The sequence below is a fragment of the Piliocolobus tephrosceles genome, chromosome 1, assembly GCF_002776525.5.
Source record: "Piliocolobus tephrosceles isolate RC106 chromosome 1, ASM277652v3, whole genome shotgun sequence".
Taxonomy (NCBI): Eukaryota; Metazoa; Chordata; class Mammalia; order Primates; family Cercopithecidae; genus Piliocolobus; species Piliocolobus tephrosceles.
The window spans coordinates 187,785,288-187,800,698 of NC_045434.1; the positions used below are offsets into that span (position 1 = coordinate 187,785,288).

General features: G+C 50.3%; 2 protein-coding genes across 6 annotated transcripts in view; both read left to right on the forward strand.

Moving 5' to 3' along the window:
• DLGAP3 (DLG associated protein 3) overlaps window positions 1–3,863 on the forward strand; it is a 40,039-nt gene extending 36,176 nt beyond the window's left edge. Inside the window, 3 exon segments of the mRNA XM_026457209.1 lie at window positions 619–710; window positions 2,122–2,265; window positions 2,999–3,863. Of these exon segments, the coding sequence (XP_026312994.1) occupies window positions 619–710; window positions 2,122–2,265; window positions 2,999–3,217 (455 nt within the window). The 3' untranslated portion in view covers window positions 3,218–3,863.
• Window positions 3,864–9,509: 5,646 nt separating this feature from the next.
• Window positions 9,510–14,270, forward strand: SMIM12 (small integral membrane protein 12). Of its 5 annotated transcripts, none has more exons than XM_023232223.1 (3): window positions 9,512–9,641; window positions 10,886–10,975; window positions 13,332–14,270. In XM_023232223.1, exon 3 carries the CDS (start codon window positions 13,337–13,339, stop codon window positions 13,613–13,615), a length of 279 nt encoding a protein of 92 aa, XP_023087991.1. In that variant the 5' UTR covers window positions 9,512–9,641; window positions 10,886–10,975; window positions 13,332–13,336; the 3' UTR covers window positions 13,616–14,270. The 5 variants fall into 5 exon arrangements, with proteins under 5 accessions (XP_023087988.1, XP_023087991.1, XP_023087989.1 ...); XM_023232221.2 differs by having other exon boundaries at window positions 9,530–9,863; XM_023232224.2 differs by having other exon boundaries at window positions 9,562–9,641; window positions 10,903–10,975.
• The last annotated feature ends 1,141 nt before the right edge of the window (window positions 14,271–15,411 follow it).

Consider the following 15,411-nt stretch of genomic DNA (forward strand, 5'->3'; position numbering starts at 1 on the left):
CCGGGTTTACGCCATTCTCCTGCCTCAGCCTCCCGAGTAGCTGGGACTACAGGCGCCCGCCATCTCGCCCGGCTAGTTTTTTGTATTTTTTAGTAGAGACGGGGTTTCACCGTGTAGGCCAGGATGGTCTTGATCTCCTGACCTCGTGATCCGCCCATCTCGGCCTCCCAAAGTGCTGGGATTACAGGCTTGAGCCACCGCGCCCGGCCTACTTGGTCATTCTTAAAGAGCCAAGGAGTCTTGCATGCACTGGTGAGTGATGAACAAAGCTTAGCCAGTGGGTGGTCACTGAGCTAATGCCCTGGCCAATGCTATAGGCTAGGCTGGGGCTGGTTTCTGTCTGTTTTCTGATATGGGAGGGAGAAAGGATAAAGGAGGATGAGCACTCAAGAAATGTAGGCTGTATGAAGGAGGGAACATCAGGGTCTGAGGATACAGTCTTGGTGTAGTGGAGCAAGAACTTGTTATGAACTTGAGGATAGGATGGGGCTGGGGCTGGAGGAGACTGATGTATAGACAGTGCCAAGCAACCGAGCGGTCAGCGTTCAGGGCAGACTTCCTGGAGTCTGGGGAAGGAGATGCATCATTTCCCTCCCTGAATTTTCTTCTGCTTTCTAGTCCTGGAGAAGATCCGCAGTGCTGTGGGCAGCACACAACTTCTCCTGTCCCAGAAGGTTCAGCAGTTCTTCCGGCTGTGTCAGCAAAGCATGGTGAGTGCCCATAGTAGTAGATCCTACCAGATATATGTGACCCAGAGTGTGTGTGTGCTGGAGGTGAGACAGGCAGGTGACCCAGAGTGTGTGTGTACCAGAGGTGAGACCAGGCCTGCATGCCTGCAGGGGTAGCTGTCAATCTTGTGCCTGGAGGTAGGACCAGGTGTTTGTGCACAAGAAGGGAGGGCTGGGCTCTTTCTTGTCCCCCTGTCTCCCAGCCCCCGCCCACTCTCCCAGGCTGAGGTTCCTGGCAGTAAGAGTGGATAGGACTTTCTCTTGTCCTTGTTGCGGGAAGTCAGGGACCCCAAATGGAGGGACTGGCTGACGCCATGGCAGAAGAACATAAATTGTGAAGATTTCATGGACATTTATTCCTCAAATTAATACTTTTATAACTTCTTACACCTGTTTTTACTGCAATCTCTGAACATAAATTCTGAAGATTTCATGGACACTTATCACTTCCCCAATCAATATTCTTGTGATTTCCTATGCCTGTCTTTAATCTCTTAATCTCGTCATCTTTGTAAGCTGAGGATGTATGTTGCCTAAGGACCCTGTGATGATTGCATTAACTGCACAAATTGTTTGTAGAGCATATGTATTTGAACAATATGAAATCTGGGCATCTTAAGAACAGGATAACAGCGATTTTCAGGGAACAAGGGAGATAACCTTAAAGTCTGGCTGCCTGTGGGCCGGGCAGAACAGAGCCATATTTCTCTTCTTTCAAAAGCAAATAGGAGAACTATCACTGAATTCTTTTTCTCAGCAAGGAACATCCCTGAGAAAGAGAATGCATTCCCAAGGGGAGGTCTCTGAAATGGCTGCTTTGGGAACGTCTGTCTTTTACAGTTGTAGATAAGGGAGGAAATAAGCCCCCGTCTCCTGTAGCACTCCCAGGCCTATTAGGATGAGGAAATCCTCGCCTAATAAATTTTGGTCAGATGGGTTGTCTACTCTCAAACCCTGTCTCCTGATAAGATACTATCAATGACAATGCATGCCCAAAACTTTATTAGCAATTTTAATTTCGCCCTGGTCCTGTGATCTCGCCCTGCCTCCATTTGCCTTGTGATATTTTATTACCTTGTGAAGCATGCGATGTCTGCGACCCACGCCCTATTCGTACACTCCCTCCCCTTTTGAAAATCACTAATAAAAACTTGCTGGTTTTGTGGCTTGGGGGCATCACGGAAGCTGCCAACATCTGATGTCTCCCCAGACACCCAGCTTTAAAATTTCCCTCTTTTGTACTCTTTTCCTTTGTTTCTCAGACTGGCCAGCACTTAGGGAAAAATAGAAATGAACCCATGAAGAATTATCCACGGCAGGTTCCTGGGATAGTCCTGCCTGGGGCTCAGACTTCCCTGACCAATCACTTTCCCTCTGTCTTCCTCTGCTGCAGGATCCCACTGCGTTCCCTGTGCCCACCTTCCAGGACCTGGCGGGTTTCTGGGACCTCCTACAGCTCTCCATCGAGGATGTGACCCTCAAGTTCCTGGAGCTACAGCAACTCAAGGCCAACAGCTGGAAACTCCTGGAGCCTAAGGTGGGGCTGGGGTCCCTTCAGGCAAAGAGGCCAGACTGGGAAATTCACCTCCCCAGAGAGGTGAAGGGTGGAATGAACAAGGGGGCAGGGGAAGGGACCCATAGGCAGCAAGGGCAGCCTTGGACAGGTGATAGGTGACCATCCCCTTCCAGAGTGACTATGCTTGTGGCCACTGCCATCTGCTTGGCCCCGGTGCTCATCAGTGCTTGAGCTGCCAGAACCCCAAGGCTTCCTCAGCGCGGGGGGAGCGGGGGGCAGGGAGTGGCGGCTGCAGCTGGAGGGAGCAAAAGGCAAAAGTAGACCTTACAGAAGGACGGGCCTAGGCATCCAGGGCAGAGCCTTGAGAGTCCCCTCAGCCGCCAGGTCGCTGGACCTTGTCTGCGATGAGGGCCAGAGGCCTGGTATGTGCACCCTCATTGCGGAGCCTGGGTCGGGAACTCCCTCCTCCGGGTCAGGACCCCGAGTGAAAACCCGGTTCTGATGCGAGCTGTTGAGAACAGCTCAACAGGGGGCGCTCGAACGCGCCGCGCTTTGGTGGAAAATGTGGGGATTATGACCTTGTCGGAACAGGCGAAGGTGGGGCTTCAGGTCATGGGATCCGTGGCGGATTCTGAGCGCCATCGCGTTCGGAGCCACGTGGTCGTCAGCGCTCGGGGCGCGGGGGTGCGGGGGCAGGCACTGGGGTGTTGGAATAGTTCGGCGCCCCAGCTCAGCGCTGTCTTCTGCTCCGCAGGAGGAGAAGAAGGTCCCTCCGCCGATACCAAAGAAGCCCCTGCGGGGCCGGGGCGTGCCGGTGAAGGAGCGCTCCCTGGACTCCGTGGACCGGCAGCGGCAGGAAGCGCGCAAGCGGCTCCTGGCGGCCAAGCGCGCTGCTTCCTTCCGCCACAGCTCGGCCACCGAGAGCGCCGACAGCATCGAGATCTACATCCCCGAGGCCCAGACCAGGCTGTGACCGGTCCGGCCCGCCCAGCCCGGCCTGGGCCCGCGGTTCTCCACCCGTACTGTACACCCAGCGTCGAGGTCACTGTGAACGCGGGCCGCCCCGTGCGCCCGCCCCACCGGCACCGCACGCCCCAGCCCCCGGGCCCGTCACACTCTCGTGGGTTTTTTACCTTCCTGATCCCACGCGAAGGCGCCCGGGCTGGGCAGGGGGCCGTGCCTCTCCGCCCTGCGCCCCTCACCTGGATCCCCCGCCCACCTGGTCCGACGCTTTGTCCCCACCTCCTTTCAATGGGCACCATCTCTGCCATTCTTTCCCCCCACGGGCCAGGCCGGGCCAGGCCCCACATCTGGGCTCTGCGTCCCCTCCCCCCACCCCGCGGGGCTGGGCTTCGTGGGGATCAAGCTTCGTGGCTTTTTATGAAGAATCCCGAACCCCGCCTAGGAGCCCGCCCCACCCTCCCAGGGGCTCCATCCTCAGCCCTCTGCCCACTGGGCCCAGGGACCACAGTGGCTGGACCAACCCAGGACCAGGGCGCCTGGGCCTCTCCCCTTTCCCAGCGGCTGGGGAGGGGAGATGGGGGCTTCCCCTCACCACACCTGTGGCTGTTCCCACATCCCCTTGAGTATCCCAGGAAAAATAAAACGGCAGAACTGCACTCGAGCCAGCTGCTCTCTCCAGAAGAGGCCACCTCCGTCCCGTGTGTGGGAGGACGGGGGTGAAGGGAGAAGGGGCCGGGAGCCCGCTCTCTTGGTTTGGAGACAGCAGGGGTGTTGCCTGAGCTCCTCCCAGGGATGGGCCAGCTGGTGGAAAGGAGATTCGGCCCCCTGATGCCCACAGTAAGGACCTGGACCCTCCTGGAGGGGCCCAGGTGGGGTGAAGAGGGGGAGGGTGTCAAATTTCTCCGCTCTTCCGGTTTCGATGTATCCCATTCTGCCTCCCAGTCCCCAGGGTTCCCCCAGAGAGGGATGTCCGGAGCTCGCCGAGCACACAGCATGTGCTTGATAAACCTGGAGTGTGGTGATTGTTAGGTATTGACAAATAATTGGTTTCCCTTCCCCTAGGGACACAATGTTCCTTCTGCTCCAGTCATTCCTGATCAGCAGCAGAAAAACTTCAGTCCTGCCACATTTTCTGATGCCTCCTATGGGTGGCCACCTTGGTGGAGGCTGGGGTGGGGGAAGAGGAAGTACAAAGAACAGAGCTCTCCTGGGAAGCTAAATGGCAAACAGAACCTAGGTTCGATGGCTTTATTGAGTGACCAGTGTGGGTCAGGCAAGGGGTGAGTGCTTTACATGAATGTGGTTGGTCCTTACAACAGAAGAGAAAGCCAAAGCTCAGGGCAGGTTACACGACCTGTCTGAGGTCACAGGGCTAAATGTGGTGGACCCATGTCTAATGCCAAATCATGAGCTTTTAGCTTTGCAGGCTTCTTAGACCAGAGAGGGCTGATGGCATTCTCCACCCAGAAAGCCCCTTTCCACTCCTTGAGCAGTCCTTTGAATTGGTGTGTCACCTCCAGGCAGGAGGAAAATCCTACAGGATTGGCTGCTTTTCTGGGCCACACTGGATCTGCTAATTCTTCTCATTCATTTATTCAGCAGACACTTATCACTTTCGGGCGCCACAGGAATAGCCTTGAACAAGATGTAGTTTCTACCCTTAATGGAGCTTATGGTCATATGGGAAAAACAGACAAATAAGCAAGCAGTTAAAATACAGGGGTGAGTGCCAGAAAGATGATTAGGGATTAGCTGCTGAAGAAGGGCCAGGGTTGAGAAGAATGTTCCAAGATCAGGGAACAGCTGTGCAAAGACCTGGAGGAGGAAGAGACATTGGGAGCACAGGGTCTTGATTATATCAGTGTTTGGGTCTCATTGAGGCAGGCAGCCTGGGTCTTGTGGGCTGTAGGGAGCCATAGAAGGGTTTTGAACAGAAGAGTGGCATGAACGTTTTATAGACTGGTTTGGTAGACAACTTCTGAAAAGCAAGAGATGGTCCACAATACAAACTCACATAAGCCTGGAAGGTGAGGAGGGCTCTAATGTGATCTGAATTCCCAAAAGCAGTTAGTTTGGAGGTGATCACATACAGACTCTGGGGCCTGGTCCAAGACTTCGTGAATAGACTCTGCCCTCAAATAAGGTTTTAACAAGTGGTCCACAAGATTCTGAGCAGCCAGGTTTGGGAAGACTTAAATTGGATGACTGTCCAAGGGTCTCCAGTAGAAAGGCTGGGTCAGTTTACCTCTCTGAGATTGTTTTATCAACTCTAAAATTGGGGCATGGGTGAGGTTTGAACTCAGAGCAACGCTGTAAAACAGATGTTGTTATCATCCCCATTTACAGATGAGGAAACTGGGGCGTGGAGAGGTTTAAACAGCTTACCTCAAACCATGAAGCCAGGAAGTGGCTGAGTCTGAGTTTAACCTTTACATTACACAGCATTTTATGGGTCTATGACTTTTCATAGACTGTTCTATGTCTGGTGTGGATGAGTCTCCTTTGGTTCTTGTGGCCTCGGTAGTTATGCTGAGCGCCACAGATCAGCGAAAGATTAGGTCCAGTCCTTTGGCTTAAGTTGCTTACAGTCTGGCCGTGGCCAGCACATAAACAGAAAGTTATGGTGCAAAGGGAAACCTGCTCTCCCAGAGGGGCCAAGGGGTTGAGAGAGGAGAGAGCCTCTAGCAACCAGGGTGTTTTAGTCCATTTTGTACTGCTATAACAGAATACCGCAGGCTGGGTAACTTATAATGAATAGGTGTTTATTGGCTCACAGTTCTGGGTGCTGGGGAATTCAGTGTCAAGGTGCTGGCAACTCGTGAGGGCCTTCTTGCTGTGTCATCCCATGGCAGGTGAGAAGGTAAGAGAGGGCAAGAGGGAGTTGAACTTGCCCTTTTATAAGGGCGTCAGTTCCACCCATGAGAGTGCAACCCTCATGGCCTAATAACCTCTTAGAGGCCCCGCCTCTTAATACTTACAATGACAAATTTCAGTGTAAGTTTTGGAGGGTACAACCATAGCACAGGCAGTCTGGGAGAGCTTTCTGCCTTGTGAGCTGGATCTTGCAGGATGAATTAGCATTTTGTAGTCAAGGAAGAGAAGGGAGAAATTCATTTCCGGCCAAGGGACAAACCTGAGCAAAGCCGTGGAGGCACATGTGTGTTGGGAATGAAAGCACAGGCTGGAGAGGGTGACAGGTTATGGTGGCTGTGGAGGGCGTGGAGGAGATATGGCCAGAAGGGACCCATAGAGTTGGGGGTGGGGGGCTAAGATGGAGGCCTCATAGTTTTATTTGAAAGATAAAACTATGGCCAAAAGACAGGAAATGGACTGGAGGGGGCAACAAGACAGCAGGGAGACCATTGAGGGAGCTGCTAAAGTGGTCCAGGTAAGAGCTAATGATGTTGACTTTGAGAGACATTTAGGAGGCATACGTGCTGTAAGCTGGATCTGGAGAATAACGCAAAGATGGGACGCCTTGAAGGTGTCACTCAGATTTCTGGCTTAATGAATGAGTAATGCCACGAATGGACATAGGACATTACAGAAGGAGCAATACAGTTGGGAAACACTTAACATGTCAATAACCATTTACTGAGCACTGAGAAGGTGCAAACTACTATGCCAAGCACTTTATACACATTTAGGTGATTTAATACAGCAACCCTAGGAGTGGGTACTATTATTGTCTTTTTTTAAAACAAAGAGTGTAAATAGCTTTTCTGAGATAAGCAGACAAGAGTCAGGATTTGAACCCATGGCTATCTGATTTCTAAGTCTATGCTCCTGAGCCCCTCAGCAATTCTGCTTGAGGGAACTGCTAGCCATGACTCAAGACTCAGCTCAAGGCCTGGTTCCTCTAGGGAGCCTTCCCTGAATCTTCCTGGCCGGGCTGAAGATCCTCCTCTGTGCTGCGTGTGTATACTTCTGTCATCACATTTCTTAAATTCTATTGACATTTTGTAGACCCATCTGTTTCTTTAGTCAGAGAACTCTGGAGGCAGGTTGGTCCCAGCCATTTTTGCATCCCCAATGCCTAGCACATGATTGGCTGGCCAAATGCCAGTTACTCTGGGCAGTTCTGTTCCCTTCTCGTCTCCACATATTCAGTTAGTGAACAGGTTCTGCTAACCACGGTCTCCTAAATATTTCTTTGTACTGTTGGGGCTCAGAAAGCGATACCCCAAAGACTGGCGCTTTGACATGGTGAGAGGCCTTCAAAGCTGCCTCAGAATCAAGATCCCTCTAACCTTCTCTCCCAAGAATAGGGAGGCACTCTCTCTAGAATGTCCTAATCTAATCAAGAAAACTTCTTTCCAAAAGAAACAAAATTGCCTTCCTCCCCTCCGCGAAATCTCATCTATCTCAGAAAAGAAGACTGAGGAAGGCAACTACGCCTGGATGGGTTTTTCACAAGATGATGCCTGCTTCTCGGGCTCATTCAAATTCTAAAGAGAATCATTTTCAAGTTAATTTCTGTCCATTTTTTCGCCCTAAGAATCACGTGCTTCCCTCAAAAGAATTGTCTATATTCTCCATCTCTCCCCTTCCCCTTCGAAAAAGGGTGTGTAAGCTTCTGTACCCCATTGGGTTATTGGGTAATCATTCTCCTGTGACCCTTCCCTTCCCGCCCCCTCACCCCCACCCCGTGCTATGCACGTTAAAATAAAATTTTGTATGTCTTTTCTCCTATTAATCTGCCTTTTGTCAGTTGATTTTCAGCGAACCTTGGCCCCTACAACACTGTTTTCTTTTCTCCATCTTAACTGCCAGAACTTAGCTTTGAGCTTTTGAGATAACAGGGGAAGGGTGCCTAACGTGGTAAGCAGTCTATGTATGAGGCTTCCTCTGGAGGTGTCCCTGAAGTTTGAAAATTGTGCCAGAGCACAATTTGGCATAGTAAAGAAAGGCGGGAAGGGCACTGCATGGCCAGGCACGGTGGCTCATGCCTGTAATCCCAGTACTTTGGGAGGCTGAGGAGGGCAGATTGCTTGAGCTCAGGAGTTTGAGACCAGCCTGAGCAACATGGTGAAACCTAGTCTCTACAAAAAGTACAAAAATTAGCCAGGCCTGGTGGTGTCCATCTGTGGTCCCAGCTACTCGGAAGGCTGAAGTGGGAGGATCACTTGAGCCCAGGAGGTCGAGGCTGCAGTAAGCTATGATTGTGCCACTGCACTCCAGCCGGGGTGACAGAGCGAGATCTTGTAAAAAAAAAAAAAAAAAAAAAAAAAAAAAAAGAAAGCAGCCGGGCACAGTGGCTGAGGTCTGTAATCCCAGCACTTTGGGAGGCCGAGGCAGGCGGATCACCTGAGGTCGGGAGTTCAACATGGAAAAACCCCTTCTCTATTAAAAATACAAAATTAGCCGGGAGTGGTGATGCATGCCTGTGACCCCAGCTACTCAGGAGGCTGAGGCAGGAGAGAATCGCTTGAACCTGGGAGGTGGAGGTTGCGGTGAGCCGAGATTGCGGCATTGCACTCCAGCCTGAGCAACAAGAGTGAAACTAAAAAGAAAAAAAAAAAAAAGGTGGGAAGGACACTCTAGGTAGATGAAAAAGCATCAGTAATTCACTGGGTGTGAAACAGCGTGGTCTGCCAGGTTTTGTATGTGGGAGCAAAATAAATATGCAGGCTGAGATTAGTGGGATGAAGGTGGGAAGGGCCTTGTGGGAGCGTTAAGAAGTTTGAGCTTTGGGACTACTCTGTATATGATAAAATTGATGTCTGTATAGGGTACAGTGGGGACACAGAGGAGGAAGTGAATACTTGTACCCAAGAGGTCATGTAAGACTTAGGTTTTACTATATTTCAATTATTTTTACACTAACACTAGCCACGTTTATTTCCCTGTTGGCTGTGTGCCTGCCACAGTACTTTACAAATATTGTCTCATCCAACCCTCACACCATCCCTGCGAAATGGGTGTTATTACCTCTACACAGAAGGGGAAGGAGGCTCAGACAGGTTAATGATGTTCCCAAGGTCACTAGAAAGCTAGCCCGGATCCCAAGAGGTCTTAAAGCACTAAATTATACTTTCCTAAGAAGAGCTTCTTGAGGTCAGGGATCATGTCTTTTGTTTTTGCGTGCCAAGACCTCGGTCTTAGAAGACACCTAATAAACATCAGTTGAAAAAAATGACTGGATGATCTTTCACTTTTTCCACGCAGAAAGCACGTGGCGACAGCACTGAGAAACCTCCAGGCCACCAGGGGGCGCGACATCCATTTCAGTGCAGTGGGGCCCGGTTGCGGATGCCTAGCTTCCTTCCGTCCTTTGGCTAAAGTTCAGCCAATCACTGCGCTCCGAGAGCCGGCGGCCAGTGGGCAGGGTCACAGGGCAAGGTCCCGCGGGCCGCTGGGAGCGGCGACTTCCGTGCTCCCGGCGAGCGGGCGGAGAGCGGGGGCCGCACTGAGGAGTGTGGGCTGGGCCGCAGGTGAGCGCGCGGTCCCGGCGAGCAGGTCCGGTCAGCCCAGGCCCGTAACCTCTGAGTTACGGAAGGAGTGATCGCTAGGGTCCACCCCTGTCCGGGCCAGACCTGCCAGCCCCCCTCTCTGGCGGGTGCTCTGGTGCCCAGTCTGGGAGCCCGGGTAGCCCTCCGCAGACAGGGCTTATCGGCACCTCAGTGAGGACGGACGTTGATGAGGCCACGAATGAGGTGGGCTAGGGGCAGTGAACCGGGAGCCCCACAGAAGGGAGAAGGGTAGCCATTTGGATGGACTCTGACCTCACGTGCGCTCCCCATTCCTGGACTGCGCTTGAGTGACTGTCAGGGTTAATTCTTTCACCTTCTCAGGCCTCCTCTGTCCTTGTTAGCAGTTCTTGAATTTAGGACTACGGCTTCTGGCCTCGTTGGGCCTCCGGGCCCCCGCACTGGGGCAGGTTTCCCAGCAACTCAGTTGACTTTTACCGGATGCTTTTGGCAGACGTCCTCCATGCCGGGCTGGAAATATGCGTCACAGTGTTTTTCAGACACTTTTGCCTCCTTCATTGTGATACCTTGTCTGGGGATGACTATGATGGAGTCTTTAGGTTTTTGTAATCAGCAAAGGCGTCTGTTATGCTCCTGCCACCTTCTGGGGGAGAGTGGGTGGAGAATGTTGTGATTTTACACTAGGGAGTTGTTTTGGCTGTCATTCATTGGTTCAGCAGACCTTTTTTGGGCACTCTGCCAGGCAGGGTGGGAGAGATGCCTGGATGGATAGGGCACAATGGGGCCAGACAGACATGGTAGGCCAGCACCGTGCCTGACACAGAGCAAGTGGTTATAAGTGTTGAATAAAGGAATGAATTGACTTATTTGGGAATGATTAGAATGTGAGCAGGACGGTAGAGAGAGACTTTATGCTGCATGTGAGAGATCGTTGTGAACTCATGCTCGATATGTTTTAAGACAGATTTGAAAGTCTGGACAGTTGCTATTTAGGGAAGCATTTACTTCTACAGAGGACTTGTTTTAAAGGTGGAAGTAAAATGAAGAAGTATTAGGTTTGGGATTCTTCAGAGGTGCCTCTTTTAACTGTTGTTATATCTCTGAATTTCACAAATCCCTAAGTATAATCTCAGAGTTTGGGAAAAGGGAAGCTCTTCTAGGTAATGAAATGCCAGGCTGATGGGAAAAAAACTGTAGGAAGCTCTCTCCAAATCCAGGATTTGGACAGAAACCGTATACCTTTGCAGTGTGTTCTTCCCACTAGAAAGAGTGTAAACTTTGAAGTTGGAGAGGCCTGGGTTCAAAATCAGCGGCTGTATCACTTCTGGTGATTTTGGGTAAGTTAACATAATGTCTGTGAGCCTTTGTGGCCTTAACAAGAGCCTGGGCTAATAATTCCTACATCATAGAGGTGTTATGAGGATCAGATGATGGTTAGTGTGTAAATTGTCATCATAGTGCCTGGTGCTAAGACAATAAGGAGGGGAGTTTTGGAGATGCTGCAGTTCTATTTATTTATTTATTTATTTATTTTATTTATTATTTTTAATTTCATGATGCTCCCTTACTGTGGGGATCCTCAACCCCCTGGGCCACAGACCGGTGGTGGTTTTCGGCCCATTAGTTACTGGGCTGCACAGCAGGAGGTGAGTGGTGGGCGAGCTGGGAAGCATAACCACCTGAGCTCCACCTTCTGCTAGATCAGCAGCGGCATTAGATTCTTACAGGAGTGCAAACCCTATTGTGAACTGCACATGCGAGGGATCCGGGTTGTGTGCTCCTTATGAGGATCTAATGCCTGATGATCTGAGCTGGAACAGTTTGATCCCGAAACCATCCCTCTCCAACCCCCATCTGTGGAAAAATTGTCTTCCACGAAACTGGTCCGTGGTGCCAAATGTAGGTTGTGGACCGCTGCCTTATAGTGTTACGTCCAGAGAACAATGGGATTCCTTCAAAGAGAATTGGGAACCAAAGAGAGAGGGGGAGAATCATCTTATCCTTGGTGAGGTTTCGATTGTTCACTTTAGATCAGAGATAGCAGTGTTGGAGAAGTACCTACGGGGGCATAAACAGAAAGATCTTTTAGTGGATACTTTTGGGCAAGTCTCTTAACCCTCTGATAGTGGGTTATGTATCCACCTCACGTGGTGGACATGAGGATTAAGAGAGAGAGTGCATACGATGTGCCTAGCCCGAGGCCTAGCATGTAATAAGTGCTCAATACATGGTAGCTGTGTTATTAAAACTGTGAATGATCTTTGGTAATTGATAATGTAATAATCATTTGAGACGGAATGGCCATTAGAGTGACCCAATTTGTGTGTTTTTACATTACTTTGGCATTGCCCTACTTCATTTCAGGAGGCCCTGAGACAATTCCACTCCTCTCCCTGCCCCCCGCCCCCCGCCCCCGCCCCTGCCCCAGCTCCCGGCCAGGGCTTGTACAGTGGTTTTTCACAGTAAATCTTCAAGTTCTACGGTATCCAGAGTATGTATAATGATTTGTGGTATTTTCAGGAGCTTTTTATGTAAATACGGCGGTATGGGTTTCATTGAAGACAGGAATTTTTTTTTTCTTCTTGAGACGGAGTTTCGTTCTGCTGCCCAGGCTGGAATGCAGTGGTGTAATCTCAGCTCGCTGCAACCTCCGCCTCTCAGGTTCAAGTGATTTCTCCTGCCTCAGCCTCCTGAGTAATAGGGATTACAGGTGTGAGCCACCGTCTTTAGCCAAGATAGGATACTTTGAAAGTGGGTTAGTCAGCAGATTTGTGAAGTATAGGTTTGTCCTCTTGTTAGAAAAGCCAGGTTCAGAATAGGATAAAACCATTATCTATTTACCTAAAATCCAGAATAATTAGGTAACACATTATGTATTTGACTGTTTAAATATACTCCTTATGCTTTGCATGAGGAAAAGGAACAACTTTTCATATGGTGGAGAATTGTAGAATTGTGTGTCATGGGGAAAGGTGGCTGGCTGCGCTCATGGAGAAATTTCATAGAGCAGTGAAAGGCATCTTTTTCCCTTCTTGAAATGTTGGCAAAGTAGGGCCTGGGGTCAATGGGTTTGAAGCTCTATTAAGTAAGGCTCAGAGGTCCCCTTGTGGGGAACATTGTCATATATTGGTGCACACTTGTCAAAGATTACAGTCTGTAAACTGGAGATCCCTCCTTCTTCCCTAACAATGGAATCTTTTGAAATTTCCTAGATTATTTTAGGGACCCACCTCTCGCTCTGCATGGGGGTGGGTGCTCAGTAAGTTGTGCCAGGCTGGCCAGGCACGGTGACTCACGCCTGTAATCCCAGCACTTTGGGAGGCCGAGGTGGGCGAATCACGAGGTCAGGAGTTCAAGACCAGCCTGACCAACACGGTGAAACCCTGTCTCTACTAAACAAATACAAAAATTAGCTGTAATCCCAGCTACTTGAGACGCTAAGGCAGATAATTGCTTGAACCTGGGAGGTGGAGGTTGCAGTGAGCCGAGATCGCATCACTGCACTCCAGCCTGGGTGACAGAGCAAGACTACGTCTCAAAAAAAAAAAAAAAACAAAAACAAAAACAAAAAGTAAAAAAACATTGTGCCAGGCTGCCTGGTAGCCTGGTAAGTGGAGAGCCCTAGTGGGTTGCTCTTATTTGGTGGGAGGTGATGCTGGGTTCTCTCTAATGCTGCCTTGTGCTCTTCCACAGATGTCATGTGGCCTGTGTTTTGGACCGTGGTTCGTACCTATGCTCCTTATGTCACATTCCCTGTTGCCTTCGTGGTCGGGGCTGTGGGCTACCACCTGGAATGGTTCATCAGGGGAAAGGACCCCCAGCCCGTGGAGGAGGAAAAGAGCATCTCAGAGCGCCGGGAGGATCGCAAGCTGGATGAGCTTCTAGGCAAGGACCACACGCAGGTGGTGAGCCTTAAGGACAAGCTAGAATTTGCCCCGAAAGCTGTGCTGAACAGAAACCGCCCAGAGAAGAATTGATGGAGGACACAGGGCCCTACGGTCCTACTGTGGGCGGTGACTTGTCCTGCTACCATGTTGACAGAGCCCCAGAACCCACATCTAATTGGCTTTGTTGCTTATTCTGGCCCCTCCCACACCACACAGCCACACAAATACTGGCTGCTCCTTGATGTCCAGGCAGACCCAGCGGCAGCCAAAGGGCCAGTGAAGAGGAAGGCCGCATCTGTTGTGTGGTGGCCAGAAGCACTCAGGCATCTGAGTTTACTGGTGCACTGCTGGGAGGAGTGTTATGAGATGAACGTTGGCTGTCAATCTCTGTGGGCAGGCGGTTTGGCCTTGAGTGGGAATGGCTGGGATTTGGGTGTTGCCTTTAGGAGGGATACCTGCATGTCTAGTTCCAGTCTGCACTGGGAAGAATTCAAATATGCACCTGGCTCCCTTCACTGTTTTGCCCTATCTTTTGTGCTCATTCCTACTGAAATCTATCTTGTCAGCTCAGGAATGGGATTCCCCCGGGAAGGAAAGCATTTTTCTGTTCTGGGAAGCCCAGACTGTTCACTTTGGGGCAGGGACGAACATGTGCCTCGTGAATTTGCTTGAAAACAGTCCCCATCAGCTACCCCCATCACTGTAGAGTGCAAAACTTGATTAAAGTGGTATCTGAGAACCATAATGATTGAATCTTATCATCTAGATGGTATTTGGGAGTCTTCTTAGGAGTTAGGCAAGTACAGGCGTTTTAGAGCAGGATAACATTGGTATTAAAGGGTGCCAAGGAGCCCTGGAAACTGCTTTACTAGTGCGGTTGCACTGAATCCTGGAGGCACAGATTCCCAGGAACCTTTTTACCATCATTACAATTGGCCGTAGCAGCTTCAAGTCTAAATGGAAGTAGACCACACACACACACACACACACACACACACACCCCCACACACACACCCCCTTCCCTATAAAAGTATATACGCACGTTCAAGAAAATTTGGTAGGGATTTTAAAAAGGGCACACATGTTCCCAGCTCGTTAATAACAACCATTAACATTTTGTTGTCTTTTACTAATTCTCTGCATAGGTTTTAAAGATAGTTATCATTACTGTACATTTACTTTTATATACTTTTCTCACTATTATCATTTTTCCCATTTTGTATGGTCATCATTCACGGCTCAGTGCAACCTTGACTTCCTGGGCTCAAGTGATCCTCCCACTTAAGCCCCCCAAATAGCTGGGACTACAGGAGTATGCCACCATGCCCAACTAATTTTTTTATTTTTTGTAGAACCAGGTCTCACTATGTTTCCCAGGCTGGTCTCAAATGATCCTCCGGCCTTGGCCTGTAGTTTTTTTTTTTGGAGATGGAGTCTCATTCTGTTACCCAGGCTGGAGTCCAGTGGTGTGATCTTGGCTCAAGGCAACCTCTGCCTCCTGGGTTCAAGTGATTCTCCCACCTCAGCTCCCTAAGTAGCTGGGATTACAGGCGTGCACCATCACGCATGGCTAGTTTTTGTGTTTTTAGTAAAGATGGGGGTTTCACCATGTTGGCCAGGCTGGTCTCGAACTCCTGACCTCAGGTGATCCCGTCTGCCTCAGCTTCCCCAAAGTGCTGGGATTACAGGTGTGAGGCACCATGCCTGGTGGCCTGTAGTTTTCTTTTTTTTTTTTTCTTTTTTTTTTAATATGGAGTCTCGCTGTATTGCCCAGTCTGGAGTGCAGTGGCGCGATCTCGGCTCACTGCAACCTCTGCCTCCTGGGTTCAAGCGATTCTCCTGTCTCAACCTCCTGAGTAGCTGGGATTACAGGTGCGCACCACCAC